The following is a 24,782-nucleotide window of genomic DNA, read 5'->3' on the forward strand; positions in this document are numbered from 1 at the left end:
AGCACAAATCACTTTTTTAACATTAATTTTCGCCTAGTTGAGTTCACGTTGCAACTGAAGAAATTAGAGTGATTGATATACTGGACCGCCCTTCCTTATATAGCATCCTCTTTCTCTAAAATATAATTCAAGGTCGACACCAGTTCTTTGCATTGATCCTTAGACTTTTCGAGGATCCAGCGATTTGTCGCAATGCGGCTGATCGAGTGTCCAGGTACATTCGACTTCGTTCTCAAAAGCGACCACAACGGCGACAATTGATTCACTGCCCGCGAATGCTCTCATTATCGCGCTTCCAGTGAAGCTGGGAAAAGTGCCAGAGCCTTGGACATAGTGATCTATTCTTTCAAGGTATCCGAGAAGAACGCCAGAGACGTACGTGCCGAAAAGATGGATGTAACATCGGATAATCAGCTCCTTGGTAACAAATAATTTTGACCTGATGCATTTTTTCCTATCACCAATAGCAGCCAAGTTATTCTGGTGACCAGTTTTAAGTCCCTCATCTTGTATAACATATATATATTCAAATGATGACTAGCAACAATCAATGTTTACATTTAGTGACCGAAAAACTGAATTTTCATTGATTCTTGGAACTCATTCTTGTGTGTTCAAATACTTTTGTGGCTTCAGCAATCTCTATGTTTACAAGAAATAATTCAAATCTATTGTTTACATATTTCGATTTGTTTGAAACTTTACCTATATAATCTCCAGAGTCGTACCTCCTTACAGTGTTAATAATATTTCAGTAAATGTTATATAATATACCTATTATAATTAATAAAGTATTTCGTACTAAGTGTTCAAATACTTTCGTGAGTCACTGTATATATATATATATATATAGATATATATTTGTATTTATATCCTAAATGTGTTTCGCGGAGTGATCATGCGACTATTCATTACCTAATGCCAATTATGGTCGCTCAATTACGCACTACCTGGCGGGAAAGCCCGCGCTACCGGTGCGTACCTTCAAACTTGTTTACAAAGAAACGATATCTATTTAAAAAAACAGAGTCGACCTTCATATCTTCTCTACGCTTCTACCGATAAAAAATGTATTGGCACCACGTTAGGTACCCCTCGAAATCAAACAACTCTTGTCCGACACTTTTTTCTATCGCTAAAAGTAAGCCAACCATTCAGGTGGTTTGTTTTACATGCCTCGCGCTGTAGAAGTGATCCAGCACGATCTTGTTAGAGTTCGACATATAGGAACGAAATTCGAATTGACACAACGTTCCAGCAGTCGAATACTGATATAGTGATATAGTAATTCTAAGAACTATATTTAAGTATGAATTAGTATTTGCAATCGTATTTTGTTACGTATTAGATAAAATAGATATTAGTGAAAGTATTCGTTTTAGCTTATGATTGAAAGGGTTAAACGAGTAGTTTCGTTGTTTGCCTGGGTTCGTTGTTGCCAGACTCCCAGCTACGCAAAATCTTTTGATCAACTCGACGCTTTGATCGTTGTTATGCACGTAATCCAATCGATTAAGCAATCATGATTTGGACGAAGCGCTGTCGGGGTAATTGTAACTTCTGTTAGCGGAACCAGATGGGTACATTCGCAATTTGACCTATTTTCGCAATCAGAGGGAATAGCGCGATCAGATGCATTGCTATACTATTGGTCGATCGAGCTATCCTACCAGTCGTTGATTTTGCAATGATTGAGGTCGTGCAATAGTGAACCTAGGGACTTTACACTTATCGACACCATGCAATGAACAAGTTCTCGTGCAATAATTTTGGCTCTCGTTGAAATACTTTATGCTCTACTGTCCTTGAAATGGTAATGACTCTAATTAGGACGAGTAACGTGACGCGTATACACTAAAAATTCGATTATTCCAAGAATTTGGGGTTGAAAGGTCATGCAATAATCGGGGTTATTACAACAATGGAACAAGTAAATCTAGTGAGTAGTAGCTCTACACAGCACACATTCACTATTGTCCCGATTTTAGTCTGATTGTTTAACGACTATAACGACTATCTCATTTGTTAACAGGGTACAATGAACGAGACTCCCATGCAATAATCGAAGATACTGAAATATGGTAGGCCACTAATTACCATTTATACAGCGTGTTCCAATAAGACCAGGAAGATTGTTTTTTAATAACAAAATACAAATATCTGTTTGATTGAAAAAATAAAAACCTAAATCTCCAATTGGAAAACCCGTTAACACGTGAACTCTAGACTTTTTTCTAAAATAACGTAATAACTAAAAGAATTTTGAATAAATATAAAAGATTAAAATAACATTTACGAAGATGGCTACAACCGCTATAAGTATGACACAAGTGATTTGAGTCAAACATGGAAAAAGATACGAAAAACTGACAAAAAATTGATTTAGCAAATGAATTGTTTTTATATCTACGTGTTGATAATAAACGATGAATTTGATAAAACATATTGGGTGATTTAATAGTATACTTAATAAATAATGCATAACATAATCGCATATTAGAACAACAAGACTGTGCGAAATGAATTGATCTGTCGCTATGATATAATTAATAGATAATCTCTATTGTTCGATTGCCATCTAAATTAAGTCATTACTGCGCGAGCTTCCAGCATGGCGTCAAAATCATTCATTGTTGGAGGAAGTTCATTAGCAGGTACGAGATATCCCTGACAATATCTTGACGTCCGCCGCGCACCGTCACTCCTGCTTTCATAATCTATCAATTTGTCTCCCTGTCGTAGCGCTTTTCCTCTCTCAATGTTTTATATCTCAATTATACGTTTCGTATATTTCGAGAGTTTCTCAAACCAGCCAACGAAATTCTTTGTTTATAGAGCAACGAGAATTCGTTCATTTATTTGCCCAATTCCAAGAAAAAAGAACCATTATAAGATAAGTCTTATAAAACGACAATTAAAGTTTGTTCTTCAATCTGTTGATTCCTTTTTCCCAATCTGTTGTTTATTTTCAATCGCACGTATCACCAACTCGTTCAAACTCACGAACCAACGAAACGCGGTAAAATTCAAATTAAAAAAATTTATTTTCTTTACGCATACATATATTGTTTCTTACATTTTATTTTACCATGCATTCATTCAAATGACGCAAGCTGACTTGTGTTTTTGTTTTCATAAAGAATAAATAAGAAATGAATGAAAATGACTACGTACACTTTCACTAAATATGGCACATTGTTAGGACACTAATTAAGTTATTAATTATACATTTGAATAAAGAAGCCCATTTCGTAAGACATAGTGCAATTTGAAAAATTAAGCAATTTTAAAACAGCAGTCCAAAATAGGGTGATTGTTAACGCATACTGATGATTGTTCCACGCATTATCACGCATTACAAAAATATATGCTGTAAAATGTTGACTTATCTTCATAAATATGGCTTTCAGCGTAAGTGATTCGTTTAAACTAAATATAAATACTATAAATTACATGGTTGAAAAGTTACACAATGCGATATATGACACGTTACTTCAAGCGGTAAAAGATTTCATAACGCTAATGAAAATACAATGATGACGATTATTGCTCTTTGATATTTGCGTAGAGGTTAGTCAACCTGGAAAACCAAAGAGAAGTGCTGCTAGTAACCCCACTCGACGATAGTAGATTACGAGACACAAAGACGAGAGTTTCGGATACGCTAGACTTGGTAGACAAAGCGCGAGAGATGGCCAAACTCCGGGCACAACACACAATACGTAATCGATTAGGCAGATCACAATGGATTGGGAGAGGAGTTTCCGGATAGAACAGAGCAGATGACGCAACGGATATACGATACTGTGTTGAGTATAAGCATTACGGCCAGGATCAAAATCATACGTGTTACAAGTACCGCACGCATTCTACATAAATTTCACTCTTATTCCGTACATTTTTCACATATTCTACATACATTTCACGTACATTTGGCATTCATTTGATACTTCTTTCACACATTCCATGAGGTCATCCCATAAGATTGTGCCACATATCGTTCTTCTATTTAAATTAATATTTAAAACGTACATTATACAGGGCGAGGCATCTAAAGAGGCCACCTGAATAATTCGCTTACTTTTAGCGATAGAAAGAAAAGTGTCGAACAAGAGTTGTTTGATTTCGAGGAGTTATTGGCACCACGTTACGTGTCCCTCGAAATCAAACAACTCTTGTTTGACACTTTTCTTCTGACATTCTTCTTCTGGTCCTCCTAAGTGCAGGAGTATAAAATCAAGTATAAAATCAAGTATAGAGAGGACAAATTATGTATATAGCGAGGAATGTCAATTTCAAATTCAATTTAGATGTGACTGTACGAACAGAAGTGTATAAAGTACACAAATTATGGAACAATACTTACAGATGTGTACAGAAAGCGACATCGATTTAATTGTTAAACATTTCTTCTGTCTGTTAGAGTAGACTATGATAGATCGATGAACAGAGAATGATAGATTAATAAATTGATATACTGCGGATTGGTATTGGTATGGATTGATGTACTGATGTACTGGAATATTGATACACAAACATACTGATGTATTCATACATTGATATATTGACATTTTAGTACATCGATAAATCTATAGATTCATAAATTAATCGATAAAAGGTTGAAAGATCGATAAATTGATAACTCGATAGCTCGATAGATCGACGGATCCATAGATCGTCAAATCGATAGATTGTAGTTCCATAGCTCGTTAGCTCGATAGCTCACTAACTGGATATTTCGATATATTGATCGATCGATAAATTGATAGATTGATAGATCGACGGATTGGAGGTTGACAGGTTGAAACATGCATTAACAGATAAATTATAGTCAGTAATAGACAGTAAATCTTTACCGACGGTAAAGCTTATTATACATTTTTCTCGTGTAATACAGTTTGTATTGGGTTGTCCAGAAAGTTCGTGGCAATTTCTAAGAAAAATTCAAAAACACGTTTGAATTTTAACATATATTTATCGAATGACATAGGTGCCATTTTGTTTCACAATCTTTCCACTTTTTAAGGGATGTATACACGTTATTTGTTTTCAACCACTTCGATATATTCAGACCTGTACCACCTACCAAAAATCGACATGGGCTTTCCGGACAACTCAATATATGCATATATTACTCAGTATTTGTAGCCATACTACCACGATACGTGAAACATACAAGTACTCTTACATGCTACTTCCATACTTGTTTTCCGTTGTAACCGTCGGTATGAGTAAAATCGAATTTAAAGGGTACAAAAAGTTTCAATCCAAAGAGACTCGGCCATAAATGAAAACGTCGTATTTCCCTTATTGTTTCTCTTATGTCACGAAATAGTCCCAACTACGTTATCTCGTACTCCCTTAGATAACACGATGTCCATCGAATAGTTTGCCAGCAGAAACAATCCCTCGAAATTAGTCCTGGTCAGTTCGATTCCTCGAAACGGTCACTTCGGTCGCGGGGAGCCGCGAGAGTTGTCGGTTGCGTCGAGTTTACGCGTCGTTTCGGCGACCTCGGACGTCCTCGGACGTGTTCGGGCATCGCGACGACGTCCCGTCGCGACGCAACCGACAGTCGGTGGCCGAGCATCGCGACGCGCGCATCGTACAAGCGCGCCGCGCGAGACACCTTTGATTATACCGAACACGCGACGTCGCTCCTCTTTTCCGCGATAAAGGGATACCGTCGTTGAAAACGTCGAGCTCCGAGCCGATTTTTAAGCCGATTTTTTTCGCGTTCGAGCCACGTTTCCCGTTTCACGTCCCACGACCACGAACTCCCCTTCGGAAGAAGAGACGCGGACAGTTTAACGCGATTCGGAGCTGCGGAAAATGCACAAGAGCTGCTGTCTGTCACGCGGACGACACTGATGGTCTGTATGGAAAACACATTCGCAGCCCGCTGACGTAGTCTCGCGTCTTTCATTCTCGCAAGTCGAAGTCGGCGCTAGTCCTTCGTGTACAAAAGTTGGGAGAGCTGGTCCCAGAATTGAGCGTTACCTAGAACCAGAGACCGTTAAAGGGTTAAGATTGCTCGTCGAGAGCGCCACGCGGCTTCGCTGAGGCCCAGGGACGACTGCTGGTCTCTTCTCGAGGACACCAGTCGAGAGATTCGAGGCTTCAGCACCGGTTCACTGAATCTAAAACCAGTTAAACATAGTTTATTGATAACGCGACGTATACTCGTGGATATCACTAAAGAATGTCCTTTTACTCAATTCGACATGTATATTTATTTGTTTTCTACAATAAGGTTGCTCTATTACCTTCACTGTGGAGTTCACGAGTTCCGTTGCGGATACTTTTGGTATTTCTTCTCGATGGAAGTAGAATCATTTCCGAATTCTTCTTCCTTAATTCGAGTAGAGTGATTCGTACTTAGTCAGACAAAGGACGAATCGCCCCGAGTGAACAGAATCGGAACGTTTCATGTTTGGAGCTCGCGCAGTTTTAGGAAAGGATGATTCGAGGGATCGCGGGTGGCTTCCGTCGACGTTTCCGGGTCGGAGATCAAACAGTTTTATGTTTATATCCTGTAAACGATTCATCCAGAATGGTAACATATGGTTACTTTGATCCAGGATTGCCCTCCAAGCTGGTAGAACGAAATCGATCGTACAAGTTTGAGAAAATGTCATGTTATAGGTCAGAGTGTTGCGCAAACACTTTTTCCCAAGGGAAATTCTCCAACTTTTCCCAATGTTTTAATGTTTTCCCGATTAACGTTCTCTCGATGGATACTTTTATTCGCGTATCTGCGAATGATTATTCGATACTTTTATACGTTGGCACGCTCTATAACTCATTTCGAAGGTTCTTATATTTGATTGCCCTTGGAACTGAAATCCTTGTCGATCCGATGTTCATCGATTATGAAGTTCTTCGCCTCGTTGTCGGAAACTTGCGCGTTTCATTCAGCCGAGGATTTCCGGGGGAGATTTTCTTGTCGGTTCACCCTGCGCGCGTATAATATAAAAGGGGAGATAGGATCGGAGAAGGAGCTACCGATGACGACGAAGAAAGTGCTAGCCGATAAGTATCATAACGTAACGTCTGGTACACGGATTACCCGTTCACAGAGCCAGTTAGGTAAATGTCTCAATCAACGCATTTTTTGCCAATCGCCACTCTGAGATACCTACATATGTAGTTACCTGGACTGTAACGCAAAAAGGCGAGGCGTTTTACAAGGTTTTATATGCTTCACTTCTTGTACAAAACCAATAGTTAACCCTTTGCACTCGAGGCCTTTTTTTCTGGTATCTGCCAGCAACTCGAGATGTTTCTTAGCATTCTATTGCCATGAATTCTAAGCTATCTAGATTTTAGAATAAGGTCACCTTTACCTCGTCGACAATCATTTTATCGACACTTCGAGCTCCAAAGAAATTAAACCTAAAGAAACATTAGGTATTGTAGATTTGCTGCGTGAAACCTAATGGTGACTGAGAGTCACCTCTCGAGTGCGAAGGGTTAAATTCTGAAAGAGGAAGTTACTAATGTTTGGGTATTCGATTGTAGAACGTTCCTCATGTGTTTCACCTGCATTCCACATTTATTGTACACATTTTCCACTTATTCTACACCTATGTTTGACAGTACAACCTCCTCGTGAAGCAAGGCTAATCAAACTGACGGGCATAAATCAAATTATAATGAACGGAGAGAATGCTAGGTTTGATTTGAACCATCATAATTCTGTGAAATGATAAAGCGTAGATCCAATTGGAAAATAACAGAATTAACATGAGAATTTCAAGTTGAATGTTACGTTGACAACGTTAGTGAACAAACCAGTATTGGAGGAATCGGGGAATTTTATGTGATTAGATATTTCAGAGTTATCGCTTTGAAATGATTTAAAAGCTGAGACATTGAGTTTGAAAATGCTTTTTTGAAAATAGTTGTGCCATTATTTTTGACAAAAATAGAGAACTGCTCCTGTTACTGTTGCTGTGCTCCATCAATTTTGTTATTCGATGCGATACATTGATTGGTAGTTTGATAGGTTGATAAATGAACATACTGATATTGACAACTAAGAAAGTGGTCATAAAGATTATTATGTAACTTTTGCTACACGGATTACTCCATTACAAATCCAATTGGTTAAATGCCTCAATTATCGACACATGTTTTGACAATAGCTATTTCTGGATAGTAATTGAAAATTTAAAGTATTATTTTTTGCATAGATTCTAATATAAGTTTTATGGAGTGTAAATAATCTGTTTTACTTCTTATATAAAACTAATAGTTTATTTCATTTTTAATGCGATGAAAACATAATAACTCCTTCTTTGACATTATGAAGATCAGTTACGTTGAGTCGTCTCAAACAGATGAATTTAACAAAGAAAAACATGTAACGTTTCGAGCGTCTCTCCTATTCAATTTATAAAAATATTATTTTCTTTAAATTTAAGCTTTCGTTTTTCTTTTGGATTAACTCAAATTCAATCTAATTTTGTCATTAACACAGATATAGTATTATTATACGTTATCAAAGACGACTTAAAACGGAAGTCGAAAACGTAACGTAGTTTTCATCGTTCAATTTAAATGCTGGAGACTACTGAACGAAATTACTATTTATTTTATCGTCAAGCACGAACCAACATTCATCTATTTCTAAGATTTCAATCATCAGAAGCACTAGATACATTTCATTGTTCACTTCTGCTACAAATATTACCATTTGTGTACATTGTCTGTTTACTATTATATTTCATTATATTTTCATGCCCCGCGTAATATTTACATTATTATAAATATCGATAAATTTGAAGTGTATAATTTACTTAAAATTGAAAGCACTTTTACTAAACTGTTACTAGTCGTGTTAATGAGATTGATTACAATTGTCGATGATTGAGTTATTGTCTTTATGTCAATTATGTGCATTTACTTTATACCAACAAGAAAATTATGAACATAGTTACGATTTTTAAATATCCAATGCTACATTGGACTTTAATGGCTCCGCAAAAACGTGAAAGTCAATGTACAGATAAATTCAAATATGCTGAAACCAATACAAGTTGGGTTTTAAAGCATGTCTCTTACCTCCATAACTTCAAAATACATAGATATTCTTTTCGATCTTCATCTTAATTAGCATGTTTTTAATGGTTCTTCATCGAAATTTTGATTTTCTGACCTAAACATAAAGCAGAAATGTAATCCAATTGAGAATTAAAATGAAACTTGAGTTTAATTGAAACTTTACACTGGATTTATGGTGTATGCTGATATGAAAAACATTTGCAGGTCGTTTTTCATAAATTAACATTTAACTGTGCATGAGTGCATACATTCGAAATACGTTTAGCACATGTTTTTTTATATTTACATAACTCACGATACAACAATGATTGATGCAAATTATAAGATTACGCATACTTAAATCAAATTATTAAATAACATAAATCGTTAGTGTTTTAATTAATATACGAATGAAAATATCGTTTTGTTGTAATCATTGTTTTCTTTAATTACAAATACTATAGTGATGTGTCGTAAAGTGGTGCGACGTATATTCATCTCTGGTCAATCTTTGCCCTCAGGGGCTGTAGCGGTGTTTTTGTAAGCTACAGTACGGGTTTAGCAACCCCGAGGTACCCGAGCTAGAGGATATTATGCAATATAGGAGGGGACCAGTGGGTCCCTATAGAGATGAGAAGTTACGCATTACAATTTAAAGTGGCCAGTCACAGATAAGAAGCCCAGAGTTATGATACGATTGTGAAATGTAAACGAATTGTTAAGAAGCTCAATTAGTATAATAACCGCTTAAGGCGGTTCCCACACTTTAATAAATACCTGGTCAATCTCCATCACGGATGGCATAATTCAAGAAAGTCTTCGAACAAGCATTAGACTTTGTCGTGTGTCTTCTTTGTTAATTTGCACGACGATCGTTTTTGGAAAGTACAGTTTCGCAGTTCTTTCGCTCATCGTTCAGCAGTCATCGAGATATATTTAACAAGTTTCGTAAGAGAAGATTTTCCATCAAAACAAAAATATGGCGAGCGACGGTGTTCATGGACGAAAACTAAATGTGTACAAATACACGTTTTCGCAGTGTTCCCTGCATTATTGCAGGGAATACCTTGGGTGCAATAGCCTTAGTCGTCGTTACAACTAACTTTGATAAGTCATGTGTAATACGTGGTATGGTGCAGAAGTAACAAGTTACCAACAGTCTTCTACTGTTTTCTGAACAACGTAAAGGATTATCGACCGAATGACGTGTTCATGGGTTATAGTAACGAGGGAAAAACTTGGAATGCTTCTCATTCATGGGAAGTGCAGGCATAACGCCCCAATGACAGAGCATTTAATTCCCCTAGACTTGTTTTATGGTTCATTGATCTCAGCATTAACACGTTGACTGACACTGCTCTTTTGGACAAAAGGATTCCCAACCCAATTTACTGTAAAGGTGTCAGCAACGATAGAATTTTATGTATACGAGGAGAATCTACACTTATCAGCACCTACAATTATCTACACTTTTGATAAAACTCTTCTTACATTGTGCACACTGACTTCCGTCTTCGCTTATTTTATTGTTATGCCGTTCTGGTAATGCTATGAAGGTTTGATCCCAATTCCGCCGTTTTTCTTCATTCTGTTGCGAATAGATCATGCCCGCTCCATTAGAAGTTTGTCTTAAAGAGGAACAACGATCAGTGATTGGTTTCCGTTGATCGAAGGGTGTCTAAGGTTCAGAAATTCATCGTAGACTATCATTGCGATATGGGGGAAGTGCATTATCACGTAAAACTGTGTTTCTGTGGATCGGGAAGTTTAAAAGTGGCCGAGAAAGTGTAACGCAAGAAGATTAGACGTGCAAAATGCGGCGCGAAAGTGGCTTCCCGACCAACCGAGAACTTTTATATTTGCAAGGGACACGTACACTTGTTGGCCGTTGGGCAAAGTGCATCGATAAGGAGGGAGAGTACGTAGAAAAGTGATGTGCATAGTGAAATCCTAGCTTTATGTAAATAAATTGTAGAATGAAAAGTGGAAATAATTTTTGACTTACCTTCTTACATATGTACGTAGAATGCGGGATCGACGGATTAGGGGGAAGTGAAGTAGTTCTTTACTTTAACCAAGAACAAGAATATAATTGGTATTCGAAAAAGTTCGTGGCGTTTTGTTTCTCGATCGAGGCGAGAATGCTGCGCAGACTTACGAAAAAATTTGTGGTTTTTACGGACAAAATGCTCTATCAAAATTTCGAAGTCAATGATGCATCACGCTGTGGTCGATCAATCACAGAACGATGCGATGAAATCATGCAAATGGTTGAGAAACGCCACGAACTTTTTCGAATACCCAATATTAAACCCTTTGCATTCGAGGGGTGACTCTCAGTTACCATTGGGTTTCACGCAGCAAATCTATCAGCGATCATGTTTCTTTAGGTTTAATTTCTTTGGAACTTGAAGTGTCAGTAAATCGATTGTCAGTGAGGTAGGGGTGACCTGATTCTCAAATCTCGATAGATTAGCATTCGTGGGAACAGAATGCTAAGAGAGCATTTCGAGTAGCTGATAGATACTAGAAAAAAAGGCCTCGAGTGCAAAGCGTTAATATAGATATGGATGATATATAGGTCTTTACAGGTTGATAGGCTCTCTGTGACTGACTGTTCAACTAAACGAGAGAGATACACTTCTGGCGCACCTGCGTGTGCCCTTTTGATTTCGGCCGACGGCGTTCGCTGTTTATTTTAAAAGCTATGCCTTATGTATATAATCCGCTATATATATTTTCTTTTTTTTTTTTTTTTTATAAAGAAACATTCAGTCATGTAAAACATATTGATTTTAAATATTCTTTCATACGTCCATTATCCATCACTTACTCGGTGGCGTTTTATGACAAATCGTCAGCTACGAGTGGCACTCATCCTTGGCAGTCAACGAGTTAAATGGAAATACTGACATGATTGAACGGTGTATGGATTAATTCATTAGTCGTCTACGCAAAAAGTGGAGAAACTGACAGCTGATATTTCGAACATATACAGCGAATAAGTATGCTTGAAATGTAACAGCAGATACGTCGCACACTATTCAGTTCATACAAATTTACTTTCTTCGTACGCATTTATTTTATTCGCCGTATTTTCATACGAATTTTCATACGTATTTTCATATTTTCATACGAAAACGAACTCATCGAGTTCGTTTAATATCGAAGCTTGCTAAATCGTAGGTGGAAAAATTTATATAGCGATGTAATCAAACAAAATTAATGGCGATCATTTTGTTTTTATGTTCGTTTCATTTCTTGTATTATTCGATTTGATTTGATTTTATGCTGTTAGTGCACTGTGCTGGTATTATTGTGAATTTTCTCTTGTATTGAATATCGTAAATTCAATCAAAATTTATAAAAAGTTCTTACGTCAAAGGGTCCTCGGAACTTCGTCACCTACGACAGAGAATTTCGATATGCCAACCGACAACGAAAATTATAGGGACGGTCACATTGTGCGGCTCGTCCTTCCCGGCAGAAGATAGTAATCGAGGAACTATATGTGAATGATAAAGTGATGATAACGAATTTTGTACGTACGTGAAATTTGTTTGTGCTACAAAGGAAACGACAATGTGAAGTTATAAAATGACGACAGTGATGCAATTGTTCGCAATAAGTGTGAAATAATTTGTAGTTGTGAATGAGAAAAGTTTATGCCACTTAAGTGACTATTGCCAAGGGAATTAAGTAGAAGAATGTGATTTTTAGTGCAGTTACTCTATTCGTCACTAATTAAAGGGTTTTCCAAAAAGGGCTTCAGGAGTTTGTTCTTTAATGAAACACAACTTTAATGAAACACACTGGTAGGGAATATATCCAATTTTTCTTTTATTGCAAATGAAAGTACACATGATTACAATTAAACGTGAAAGATGATGTTGTTCAAGTGTCTACTATAACTACGTTGGCTACGCTAATAATATTTTCGGTTAGTTCTTTATATTAACTTTTTGCGAATGAACATTTTGGAACACCAACTAATAATGATATATTAATTCTACCTTTTTTTATATTAAAATAAAAATGCTAAAGCTCCTCCAGGAAAACAGTTTATTTTAAACCTCGGAATACTAAGGCAGGGAGGGGTAAATTCGTACTTCATGCCGATTATATCAATATTTTGGGAATTCTTGTTAAATTAATTATCTCAAAATTTTGAAGAAGCTCGATATTATGCACAAATATCTCTGTATACGAGAATGTAAATATTTGGTTACGTAGAACATTGAAAAAGTTGAAAGTGAACAGTGTCAGAATCGCAATGACAGTTCAAGTGAAGTGACCGATGTGCTTGAAGTTTCAAATATTAAACAGTCCCATATTCTCGTCAAATTTATAAAAACTGTTGATTTACAATCAATTTTTTTAATTTTGATGAAATATTCCATTCTAAGTACTTCGTTCTCAGATATATTAGAAAAATTCTTATAAAGTAAACGCTTTTGATTTTTATTCGGTGTCTATAAAGAATCCCTCCCATAGTGGTGGTTGCATCAAGAAAAGGCTTCTTTTTAAATGTTATTTCATTTAAGGTCACAATAATCGCGCGACTATCAGCAGCTACATGTACGTCTAAAATTCAATTACAATTTCGTCAGTATGTTGTATTTTTTAAATATATTTACTAATTTGAAGAATTCGTGTTTATTGTCAAGTATTAACTGTATTCTATTTGGAAGTTTTAACTCAATTCGATCCCGTTCAATTTTGTCACGTTGTTCATTATGTTTTACGGTACGAAGTACATTACAAGAGTTGTACATCGTTGTTTGCGATTTTGTTAAATTACGAAACAATGTGTTAGGTTTGTGTGGCTAATTCTTAATCTTGTTAATATCGTATTCAATTTTCTTGTTGGTTAAGGTGGAGTAGTATCATTGGTTAATTTTTGGACTTGATGTATTTAATTTCGTTGATTGGGAGAAAATTTTTTTTTTTTCATACACCCTAATATTGACATATTCACTACTAATATGTATTTATTGCAAAATATTTTTGATGCATATCTACTTAAAAATAATTGTCATACTTCATTACAGTATGAAATAAATTTGATTTAAAGTTCAACTCTGTGCCAGTCAAATCATATTGTATGTCGTCATAGGAAAGTTGTACAACGTTTCTAAATAATTGAAACGTTAAATACGAGGAGGTGCAAGCTCTCGAACACTCTTGATTGTTATCGCTAACAATAAATAAGGATCTCGTGGCTTTTTAGTTTTCCTTAGTTACTTTCTCTATTTTCCCTTTCTCGTTAAGTTCGTCGATTTGTCATGCCACGTTTCGTTCCACGCGCTCTCTGCTTCCCCGCGTAACTATTCGTATTTTTATGGTCGGTGCCATTTTTCAAGATTTGTCGGCCAGAATCTTCCCGTTTTTATCTCTTTATTTCTTTGTTTCCGTTCCATCGGCTTTTACTTCGTTACACGAGACAGGTCGAATCATTTTTTCGCAAACGATGATCGAACACGTTTATCGTGACAAATCGTTACGGACAGTTCTAATCTCTCGTTTCATTTTTCATATTATTCTTGTTGCATCATCACCGGTATTGTTATCCGCCGGCTCGTGTCATTCTTCATTCGTTATATTTTCCACCGTTGTGATGTATTCGTTGAACTATACTTGACGTTATTATATTTTATGAAAGTTGATTGCAAATGTATGTTTATAATTCGACTTTTACACATTATGCATCATTTTCTAGACTACTTTAGTTGCCGTATTATATGTTAAATATATATTAATTTTCGTAAACATATCATTACAAAATACATATATGTAAGAAGTTTGAAGTTTCCCGGATTAATAGTTATTATCGTTTTCATAGAAAAAACTACTACTATAAAAAAACACAATAATTAATGTTACGTGGTTAGTAGCGGTGCTAGTAGTAATCTCTTTATTTCGTTATCGTCTCGATATAGAAAAGGTTAGCGCCCCTTATTCGTACGATACACTTAATTACATTGACCTTATTTTAGGTGAAAATTTGTATCCTAAATTCTCCTCGGTTATTAATTACTTAATAATTGATATTCTTATTGCTACTACACAGTATTCCTGCACATTTGTATTCTAAATTCTCCTCGGTTATTAATTACTTAACAATTAGTGTTCTTATTCCTACTACACAGTCTTTGTCAACAAATCTTAAATTTCGAATCTCAGGTTATAATTTAAAATTATATTCTTTTATTTATCCCTTCTATTCTCTTTGGTCATTCTTCTTGCCCGTAAATCATTTTCGTCCACTTAACTCCGGTTTTTCCGGACTTTTTCGTCTAAAATTATCTCTACTTCCATTCCTGTGTTTCCTACCCCTTCACATTCTCTTATTAAATGTAGAATTGTTTCGTCGTCCTTTTCGCATGTTCTGCGCCATCATTTCCTCGTCTTTCAGCCAGTATTTATTATAATTCTCTCCGTTCCCTAATTAATGTTACGTTTATGCATCAATTCCACCTAATGCGTCAATGTGAAACAACTTAATAATTTCAGATATTCGTTCTCTAAACTTAATATCATTTACCGATATCTATTACACGAGTGCTACTAGACACGTGCAAGTTCACTTTTCTCCTTTCTGATTTTTTCTTGTTTTCTTTTTCATTATTTATTTGTCATCACTAGACTGCGGATCTTTATGCAAAATAAAATCTTCGTAAACGTGCCTACAAAAATTGAACCTAAATAGGAATTTATTTTATTCCGCAAATATTGTAACACGAACTTTACTTTTAATCTCTTTTATATTCTTGCATATTGTTTGGATTTTGTAATTTCTTGCACGTTCAAATTTCCTATAAATGCATACAGATCCGCAGTCTAGTCATCACTGTATATTGTAGCATTGAATGCGTGCGTTTCTATTTCGCTTATCGACGCTATCACGAACCCGTTTGATCGTTGTACTCCTACGTTGTGGCCATCTATATTTATCTAAGTTTTGAGCGTTTTAACCGTGAAATTCGACAATTCGTTGGGTGCACTCTTATCCACTTAAAGTTGTTCTGGCCGCGCCTCCACGATAAGCTGCGGAACCGACGGCTTTATTGCCCTCGATACCGCCAGGAATCGTATTCTAGATCAAGCTAATGGAGTCCTTGAAATCGGACGTGTCCTCGTTTCTACGTCGATTCGAGTTCACGAGGATCCTTCGACGACTCCTTCCGCGCGAAAAATTGGAAGAAATTTAAATTGCGATGTAGATTGAGACGTTTCGTAGGGATTCAACTACGTGTAATGTCAGGAACGACATTTATTTTGTAAAATAATTGATATTGAAGGAAGCTCGCCTAATATAGGCCATCGCACACCGGGTACAAATTACGGAACGAAGGCAACAGTTGAAAAAGAATTTTGAATATTAAGTACTCAAGTCAATATTTCGTTTCCTTCGAGGATTTTTTTCTCTTAATCTATAAGGAATTTTTATAAAGAGTTTTGCACACGTATTCCTTCACATTTTTAAGAACATACGCAATTTTTCGCAGGTAAAAATAATCAAAATTAAACGTAGTACAAGCGATCTTGTACACGATTCCAGGGGTTGTGCTTATTTGAAAGGAAAGAATCAAGAAACATTTTCATTAATATTAGCGTCGCTATGGCCCGAACCAGAATAATTATGAAATAGTAGTAGTAAGTTTATTAATTTCAGCCTTTCGGTCCAGAAATGGGACTTGGTTTTACACTCTCTATACTCACGCATTCATCCACCCTGCCACATTACCTTCGTCACATCGCGCGCTTACCCACTCTGTCTTTGCTTCTCTCCTCTGACCGTATGTTACTAATTGTAGTTTGTACTTTTATCCTTCCCGTTTACTAATTTCCTTATCCAATCTACATTTCTTACATTAAACCTACCCTCTAAAAGCTCTTCTATGCCTATATTAGCATTTTCCCGCTTGTCGCAATCTGCTAAATAGTGCTTCAGAGAACCTTGTCCCCTTCCACAAAACTCGCACCTTCTCTCCTCATTCGCAAGCCAATATCTATTCCAAGGTTCTAAATTTTCGCACCTCGCCTATGCCATCAAACTTTGGCTGTTTACTTTTCCATCTTTCCTTAGATACTCTGGCCTCTGTCCCGTAAATAAATATCTATACCTACTGTTATATATAGCCTCTCTTATTTGGTTAAATTGCACTTATTCCTGATTTTTCCTATCCCTATTCACCAGTTCCAGAGTTACTCTATCACTCTCCACTCTCAATCTCCTAATCCCTTCCTGACTATATCCGTTTCGTATGCCATACTCTATCCTTTCTTCACCATTTTTTCTCCTTTCCTGTTCCTTTTCCCTAAGACATTCTTTCACTAAATTCTTTCCTACTGCCTTTCTAATTCCGTCTTCAAACTTTAGAGCCTTCTTTCCTGCTTCCATTCTAATCTTTTCTCTTTTTGTTTCTGCTAATAATATATATTTTGGTGTTTCTCTGCTTAAACCTAGAATCCATCTCACAAATTTATATTGCACTCTTCCCAACTCCCCCCTTTCTTTCCACCCATATAGTTCCGCCCCATACAACATCACGCTCTTGACTAGACGATCAAACATAAATACCTTCTACTTGAAACTAAACTTAAACTTAAATCAATTAAACTTTCTTTCCCCGAAATAATTATGAAATATTGAGAATTCAAGAAATGGATGCGCTTCGAAGTTTGATTATTGATTTTGTGTATTTGTCTCGTCCCGTGTATATTAAAAAAAGAATATTTTGAATAATTAAAATTTGAAAATCGGGGTTCGGACGCATCTGGTCATGTTGTTCCAAAAATACGCGAATTTTGCACAGAAAAAACTACTAGGTTCTCAGAATTATGTTGAATCTTTAAGTAACCATCTTGCGTTCGTTGAACTCTTCTGCTTTTTACTTATATGCTGTTGCTGTTAAATTCTCATAATTTTTCTAACGCTTTAGATTGAAATTTTAAATACGTATATGTTTACGAAAAGGTATTAACAAATAAAATAGAGTCTTTCGAAGTCCTAGACTAAAAGGGCCGTTTAACAAAACCAAATATGTTATTTATATGTTTATTATCGCTAAGCAAGAATTCGACTCTACATTTGAAATATTTTCAAGCTGTGAAAAATACATACATCACATGTGTATATTAAAGTTAGTATATTGTAAGGTGGTTGTAACAAGAATTCGGTGCACTAAACATCTAATATCTGATGTAAGGGGGAGGTAAATAGTTCCAACAAATATTTCTGCATCGAAAATAATTCCCTTTAACCAAATGCCGATTAATATCGCGAATGTAGTATTTAAATCCCATTCGTACATGTTTATTTCGACCCACGATGATTGTCGATCTGATTAAAAGTAATGAACCGTTATCTCGCAGAATCGACAGCGTTATCGAGCAGGATGCAAAGTATGACGCGGTGTGCGTGTACATAAATGGAGCTATTCTGCTATCATCGCGATCGATCTTCTCGATGGTAGAACGAATTTACATCTTTTCCCTGAATTGCGAAATTCCCGGTTTAAATTGCATTTATCGTGGGCGTAATTCTACGCACCATCCTAATTGTCCCGCTAATTGATTTTCTCATCTTCACCTTAATCACGAGACAAATACACTTCGTCGCGTGGGACGCACAACATATAGTAATTACGTAAGCCTGGCTGAAATACTATAATTCAGTCTTTTAATTGTGTTGCCACGTAATTACTTAAAACGAATCCATAGGAACATGCGAATATAAAAACGGATGATCTTAGTCGTTATTGCCTTTTTCAGAAGTTTACTAGCCGGAGTAAATGAACACGAACCTTGCAATATCCGGTCTATATTGCAAGTCATTGAATGACGATTCAACTACAAGTATCGAGTCAGCTTCGAAATTCTATGAAGATATAAATAAACTTTGAAAGGAATATATAAATACTAGGAATATACAGGGTGAGGCATTTAAAACAGGCCTCCTAAATAATTCCCTTACTTTTAGCGATAGAAAAAAGAAAAGTGTCGAACAAGAGTTGTTTGATTTCGAGTTCAATAACTTTTTTATGAGTGGATGCGTAGAGAAGATATGAAAGCCGACTCTGTTTTTCTTTTAAACAGAGCGATACAGTTTCTCATACAAATCCTATAAAATGCACTATTCGGGAAACATTAATAACAAACATTTTTTTTTTTTTGTGTATTCTCAAATACTTTGTGAATAAATATCAAATACTTTTATTACTGCATGTTGAATGCTTTTCTCGAAAAAAAATCGCTAACATCACATTCTCTTTTTCAAAATTTTGATAGGAAGATCCCCTTAATAATCCCTCAGTCGGTTGTCGCGTGGTCAAACGATCGAGTCTCGGGCATGAATGTCTTTGATGTGCCCCTTTCATGTATGACATCAAATGATGTCTCTGAATCGTCCTTCCCCCAACAGTAATCAAGAGACGAATCGATAGGGAAGAAAAAAAAATAGAAAAGACCGAATGTAAAAATGTTGCTGCACGCAACATCTACTGTTGGGTAGTGGGTTTGGGATCGATAAGAATTCCGTCGTAACAGCGAAACGAAGTGATCTTTTTTCGTGGATGTAATAATCCCGGCCCAAGGCTGAGACGTTGCAACGACTGCCTGTAATTTGTCGCTCTGTCGCGTCTTTGCCTTTCATTTCGTCCCCAAAGATATCTTCGATCTCGCGAGAAACGTTTCGGTTTCGGATGTTCGAGATAGCCGCTGTGATCACTCTAATTTACTCCGATTCGTCTCCAATCTGGACAGCTTCGTCGCCAACGTCGAAATAATCGCAGGGGTTGGCGATTACTCGTTGCGATATGACCCCAACCTCAAGCAAATAGACGAGGCTTCTCCTATTCGAGCAAAATAAAGAGGTTCTCAAAGGGCTCCCAAGGACAATTACAAAAAATCAAACAAATTGTTTTCATTCTAATTGCGAGGTTATACGATACGTCAGTAATTCATAATGTACATTTGTTGATGATTATTAGTATTTTTTTTTTTTTGTTAAAAAACAAAATTTTTTACAAAATTCAATTTTGTGAATCATTCTATTGGTTAGTTTTTGAATTTATTGATTGTTCGTTGATTTTTTAATTAGTTTACTATCCAGAAGCGTAAGAGATAAATTCCTTTTTTTTAATGGTGTAATTTGTGCAATCCTTCCTAATTTATTAAAATACATTTTATCAACATTTGCTCCGATATCGTTAAATTTTCTAAACAGCGAATTTGTGCGAAAAGGATACTATTTTTGTGTAAACATGTACAATATTCTGAAAAGTTCAATCTATAGGTTCATGTTAATATTTTTATAAATTACAAATAAATGAATGAAAAGTATTTTCTTACTATATTACAAAGATTTAAATTTGACTATTTGATAAAAAGCTAGATTATACTTCAAGTATTCTTCCTTTTTCTTTGGAACATATTTCCTCGACAATTTAAGTCCTCTAAAGTAATGGTTTTGTATAAGAGACACTTTTTCTAGTTTAAAGATCTTCCTTATCAAATGCAGAAGGGATGAATTTTACTCGAAGTATTTTTACAAAAGTAATTCTGAAGTCAGCGTATTCGTGGTAGATACTTAAACGACATCGTGTTTCACAATTAGTTGTAATTATGTGTACTTTCATTTAAAATATAATATTATAAAGAGGTAAAGTTTCTTTGTTTGTGTGTTTGTATGCAGGGGGTAATCTTCGGAGCTATTGAACCGATTTTAAACATTTTTTTCAGTAATAGAAAGCTATACTATCCACGAGCAACATAGGCTAGTTTTATTTTGATAAAAATACGTTTTCAACATGAAATCTTAAAATTTGTAAATCAAGTCGGTAGAAAAGCGTTGCTTGGATACTTCATCGGTGTACGCTGATCAAATGGTTGGATATACGTGAAAATGACGTAATAACAAAATATTGGTTATCGATAGATCTAAAAAAAAGTCAGCGGCACAATATACCTAGCTTTTATATTTATACAACAATAACATTTTTTATGTTAAAAATGAATTGAAAACTATAAGGTGAACTTTAAGGGTACTAATTAGGTATGATATATTAATCTTTAAAAAGGAGAATCGTTTTATCATCTGGGAAATTTCATGAAGATAAAATTTGCCTTTTACAGCATGTCATTTGGTCGCATAGATTAAAAGATAATGAAAAATGAAAATAATTCACAAAGAAATGAATTATAGGTCGTTCATCACACAACCGACTGTGCCGTTAACATTTACAATTCAAAATCTATTTCTGCATTACACCTAGTTAAATACGTTCAGCTGTTACGAAGTACCTAACTACAATACATACTTACATAAACACTACAGTAATTATTGCACCTACGCGAATAAGACTAGTATTCTACTAGCTAGTTCAAAATAAAGAAATTGGATATATTCGAAACACATTTCTTGTAACATTTCTATATGTTAAATATCAACCGAGCAACAAAAAAACTTGTTGTTCTTTTTTTCAAGGAAATTTTATTTCCGCGACTTTTATCGTCAGTTTCACGATGGACGCTCGACGGTGGAAGTTTCACCGAGGGTGGGGCGGATAATGCAAAGTAGGGTCGATTAAGGGTTCCACTCTCGCGATTAATTGGAGTCTTGCACGAGCGTACTTCAAAGCATCTCTGCGGTGACAAGTTCGGTGGGAGGGAGGAGGCTGGAATGCAGAAGGTCCCGGAGAGCTTTATTTTCTTGACACGAATAACTGTGCAGCTTTAAGATAATTTATTTCTCAACGCAAGAAGGAAGTGAAAGCTATCGATCACGAGTATTTGTGACGTTTAGATCGAAAGCAACCCTTCCCGAAATGTAACCCTTGTCAGAAGATTCGATAATTGGGTCAACAACATTTTCGAACTGTTCGAAGAGTATCCACAGCCGTAATACCTACATCACGGATTTATCAGAACAGTGTAAGTGGAAGATTCTCAATGTAACAAATATATTTTGTCTATCGTGACAAATATATCGTTGCTAACAGATAGGAATAAAATATTTTAAAATCAATTTTTGCAATACTACATTCGCGATATTAATCGGCATTTGGTTAAAGGGAATTATTTTCGATGCAGAAATATTTGCTGGAACTATTTACCTCCCTCTTACATCAGACATTAGATGTTTAGTGCACCGAATTCTTGTTACAACCACCTTACAATATACTAACTTTAATATACGCATGTGATGTCGCTGTCGTTAATTGTAACTATGTATTTTTTACAGCTTGAAAATATTTCAAATGTAGGGTCGAATTCTTGCTTAGCGATAATAAACATATAAATAACATATTTGGTTTTGTTAAACGGCCCTTTTAGTCTAGGACTTGGAAAGACTCTATTTTATTTGTTAATACCTTTTCGTAAACATATACATATTTAAAATTTCAATCTGAAGCGTTAGATTGAAATTTCAAAAGTGATAAAAATTATATGAATTTAAAAGCAACAGCATATGAGTAAAAAGCAGAAGAGTTCAACGAACGCAAGACAGTTACTTATATATGCAGATGTACTTTTGTACATTCAAGAAATATGTACAAAACATAACATGTACATAAAATGGGAAGTAAACAAATACATTTTCGTAATCCCAGACTGACAAAACAAATGTCTGTCTTGGTGTTACTTTTTTACCTCTTTGCTATGAAATATGCTTGCGAATAAACATTCGTTGTCTGGTTATAAGGGTAGATATTCATTGTAAACGATGATTAACGGAATGGCTGTAAACGGAACCATTGTAAACGATGATTAACGGAATGGCTGTAAACGGAACCATTGTAAACGATGATTAACAATCATCCAGTGCGCCCAAACGGTAAAATGTCACGGATGGACGGACTTTTCAGTCCTCTCTGACTTTCAATTATGCAGAAGTGCAGCGTGTTATGTCATTATCTTCAAGGTTCTCTCCCCGGGTCTTTGTTCTTTCTGTGTCACGGCCTGTCGCCGTGAATTTTTCAATAGCCACCTGTCAGCGGAAAATGAAACAGCCTGTCAAACAAAGAACATCGCTCCCTCCGTTTGGCAACGCGCCAGCGCCTCGATGGAAAGCCAGTTGCTAGTTTTCTTGCCCCCGTGCTTGCACTTGCGCCTGGGAAAATGAACCGAGGACACCATAGAGTAAGGGGGCGAACGGAAACGCATTCCCTTTCATTGCCCACAGGCGAAAAAATGCTCTGTGTGAAAGGGTCGTGGAGGTCTTTTTGCGAACACTTCTGGGGAATTCTGGGGCAATGAAGAAGACGAGTATCGATAAGGGTAGTATTTGAACCCGAGCTTTTTTGCGAAAATTTCTTCACTTTCGTACTCGTTGTATTCTACTTACGACAGCTGTGTTTAACCTTACATAAATCACAATTTTTTAAATATTTAAATATAGTTTTAAAAACGATTTTTGAATAAATGCATTGTGTATTGAGAGAGCGTGGCAGCCAAATCGATTCAAAATCAAATCTTTGGCAATTAATTCCCGGGAAAATAAATGCAATTTCGACTTTTTAATGCAGACAATGTTCACGTATTTCTTAAATACTAAGACAATTTTCTTTAGTTACATATATATATGTTTAAATGGCGCTGCATGCAAAAAGTCCTATTGGTTTTACAATAATCTGAGCTTTAGAATAACGATACTGAAATTCGTACACTAGGTCGTTGAATTTATGCAATACAAAGTGCCATTTAAAAAAGTAAAGGTGATCTTAATAATACTAAAAGAAAATGTTTTTCGAATTTTTTTTAATTGCAATGTACAATATTAACATTTGTTAAAATTATTTCTCGTCAGATTATCGCAAGTATAGTCACTGGACCAATGACTATATTGTCCGTGCAAGTTTCACCCTCCTTCGAGATCCCTGTTTGCCCGTTTTAAGTCTACGAGTATAGTCTACCGGTAGAGATCTTGTAAGGTCGTAAAATCGGTCGGAAATCGATATTTGCAACTTAAGCTGACCGCAATTAGTAATCTGACACCTTTTTAAACAAGGACAGATATATAGAAGTACGATATCGGAATTAGGAGGTTCATATTTCAATAACTTTATTTTTCTTATGTATGTTCGTAAAACTTGTTCGTTTTGTTAAGTACATTCTGAGAGGGGTAGGGTTGTAATCTAGTCTAATCAAATTGACGCAAATATTTATGTTTCAAAGTAATAATAACGTCAAAAAATACTATCTTTTACTTTCTGATACTTTTCCTTTAAGGAGGCTCAATTCTTTCACTCTCTTTAATTTTTTTATTTCAGAAGTTTCCTTTTCCTTGGATGGTACATGCTCGTAATAATAGGTTGGGGAATATCTTTTATCAAATTGCAGCATGATTGAATCAGCAGTGTTTACGATCGAGAGCCGTCTACTTATTGAAAATACAGGGTGATCCGCTCGCTAGTAGATACAATGGACAACCGCAACAATAGTTGACCGTCATTGTAGACTTCATGACGGGCAACTATTGTTGTGGTTGTCCATTGTATCTACTACCGAAAGGATCACCCTGTACTGTGGTAGGTAGGAACTTAATTAACCAATCGTCATCAAGAGTTTCTGGTTTTTCCAGTTTGGAGAAACCCGAAATAAGGTCTATTTACACATATCCGTAACGTGTTAGTTCTGTATCCGTACCGTATCAATAACGTCATGGAGCGGTGTCGGATATGTGTGAACGTGCCCATTCAAAAACAACAGAAGAATACTTAAAATCACTGACA

At 35.9% G+C, this 24,782-nt stretch overlaps 1 protein-coding gene across 3 annotated transcripts in view; it reads left to right on the forward strand.

Moving 5' to 3' along the window:
- The first annotated feature begins 5,579 nt into the window (after window positions 1-5,579).
- The window catches only part of LOC128881593 (ankyrin repeat and fibronectin type-III domain-containing protein 1), a 205,701-nt gene continuing 186,498 nt past the window's right edge, over window positions 5,580-24,782 (forward strand). For all 3 annotated transcript variants that reach the window (XM_054132805.1, XM_054132804.1, XM_054132806.1), the window contains exon 1: window positions 5,580-5,873. Coding sequence is in view for 2 of the 3 variants with exons in the window: in XM_054132804.1 (XP_053988779.1) it covers window positions 5,871-5,873 (3 nt within the window). In the remaining variant the exon portion in view is untranslated. The remainder of the gene's footprint in view (window positions 5,874-24,782) is intronic.

The sequence above is a fragment of the Hylaeus volcanicus genome, chromosome 8 (assembly GCF_026283585.1).
Source record: "Hylaeus volcanicus isolate JK05 chromosome 8, UHH_iyHylVolc1.0_haploid, whole genome shotgun sequence".
NCBI classification, from domain to species: domain Eukaryota; kingdom Metazoa; phylum Arthropoda; class Insecta; order Hymenoptera; family Colletidae; genus Hylaeus; species Hylaeus volcanicus.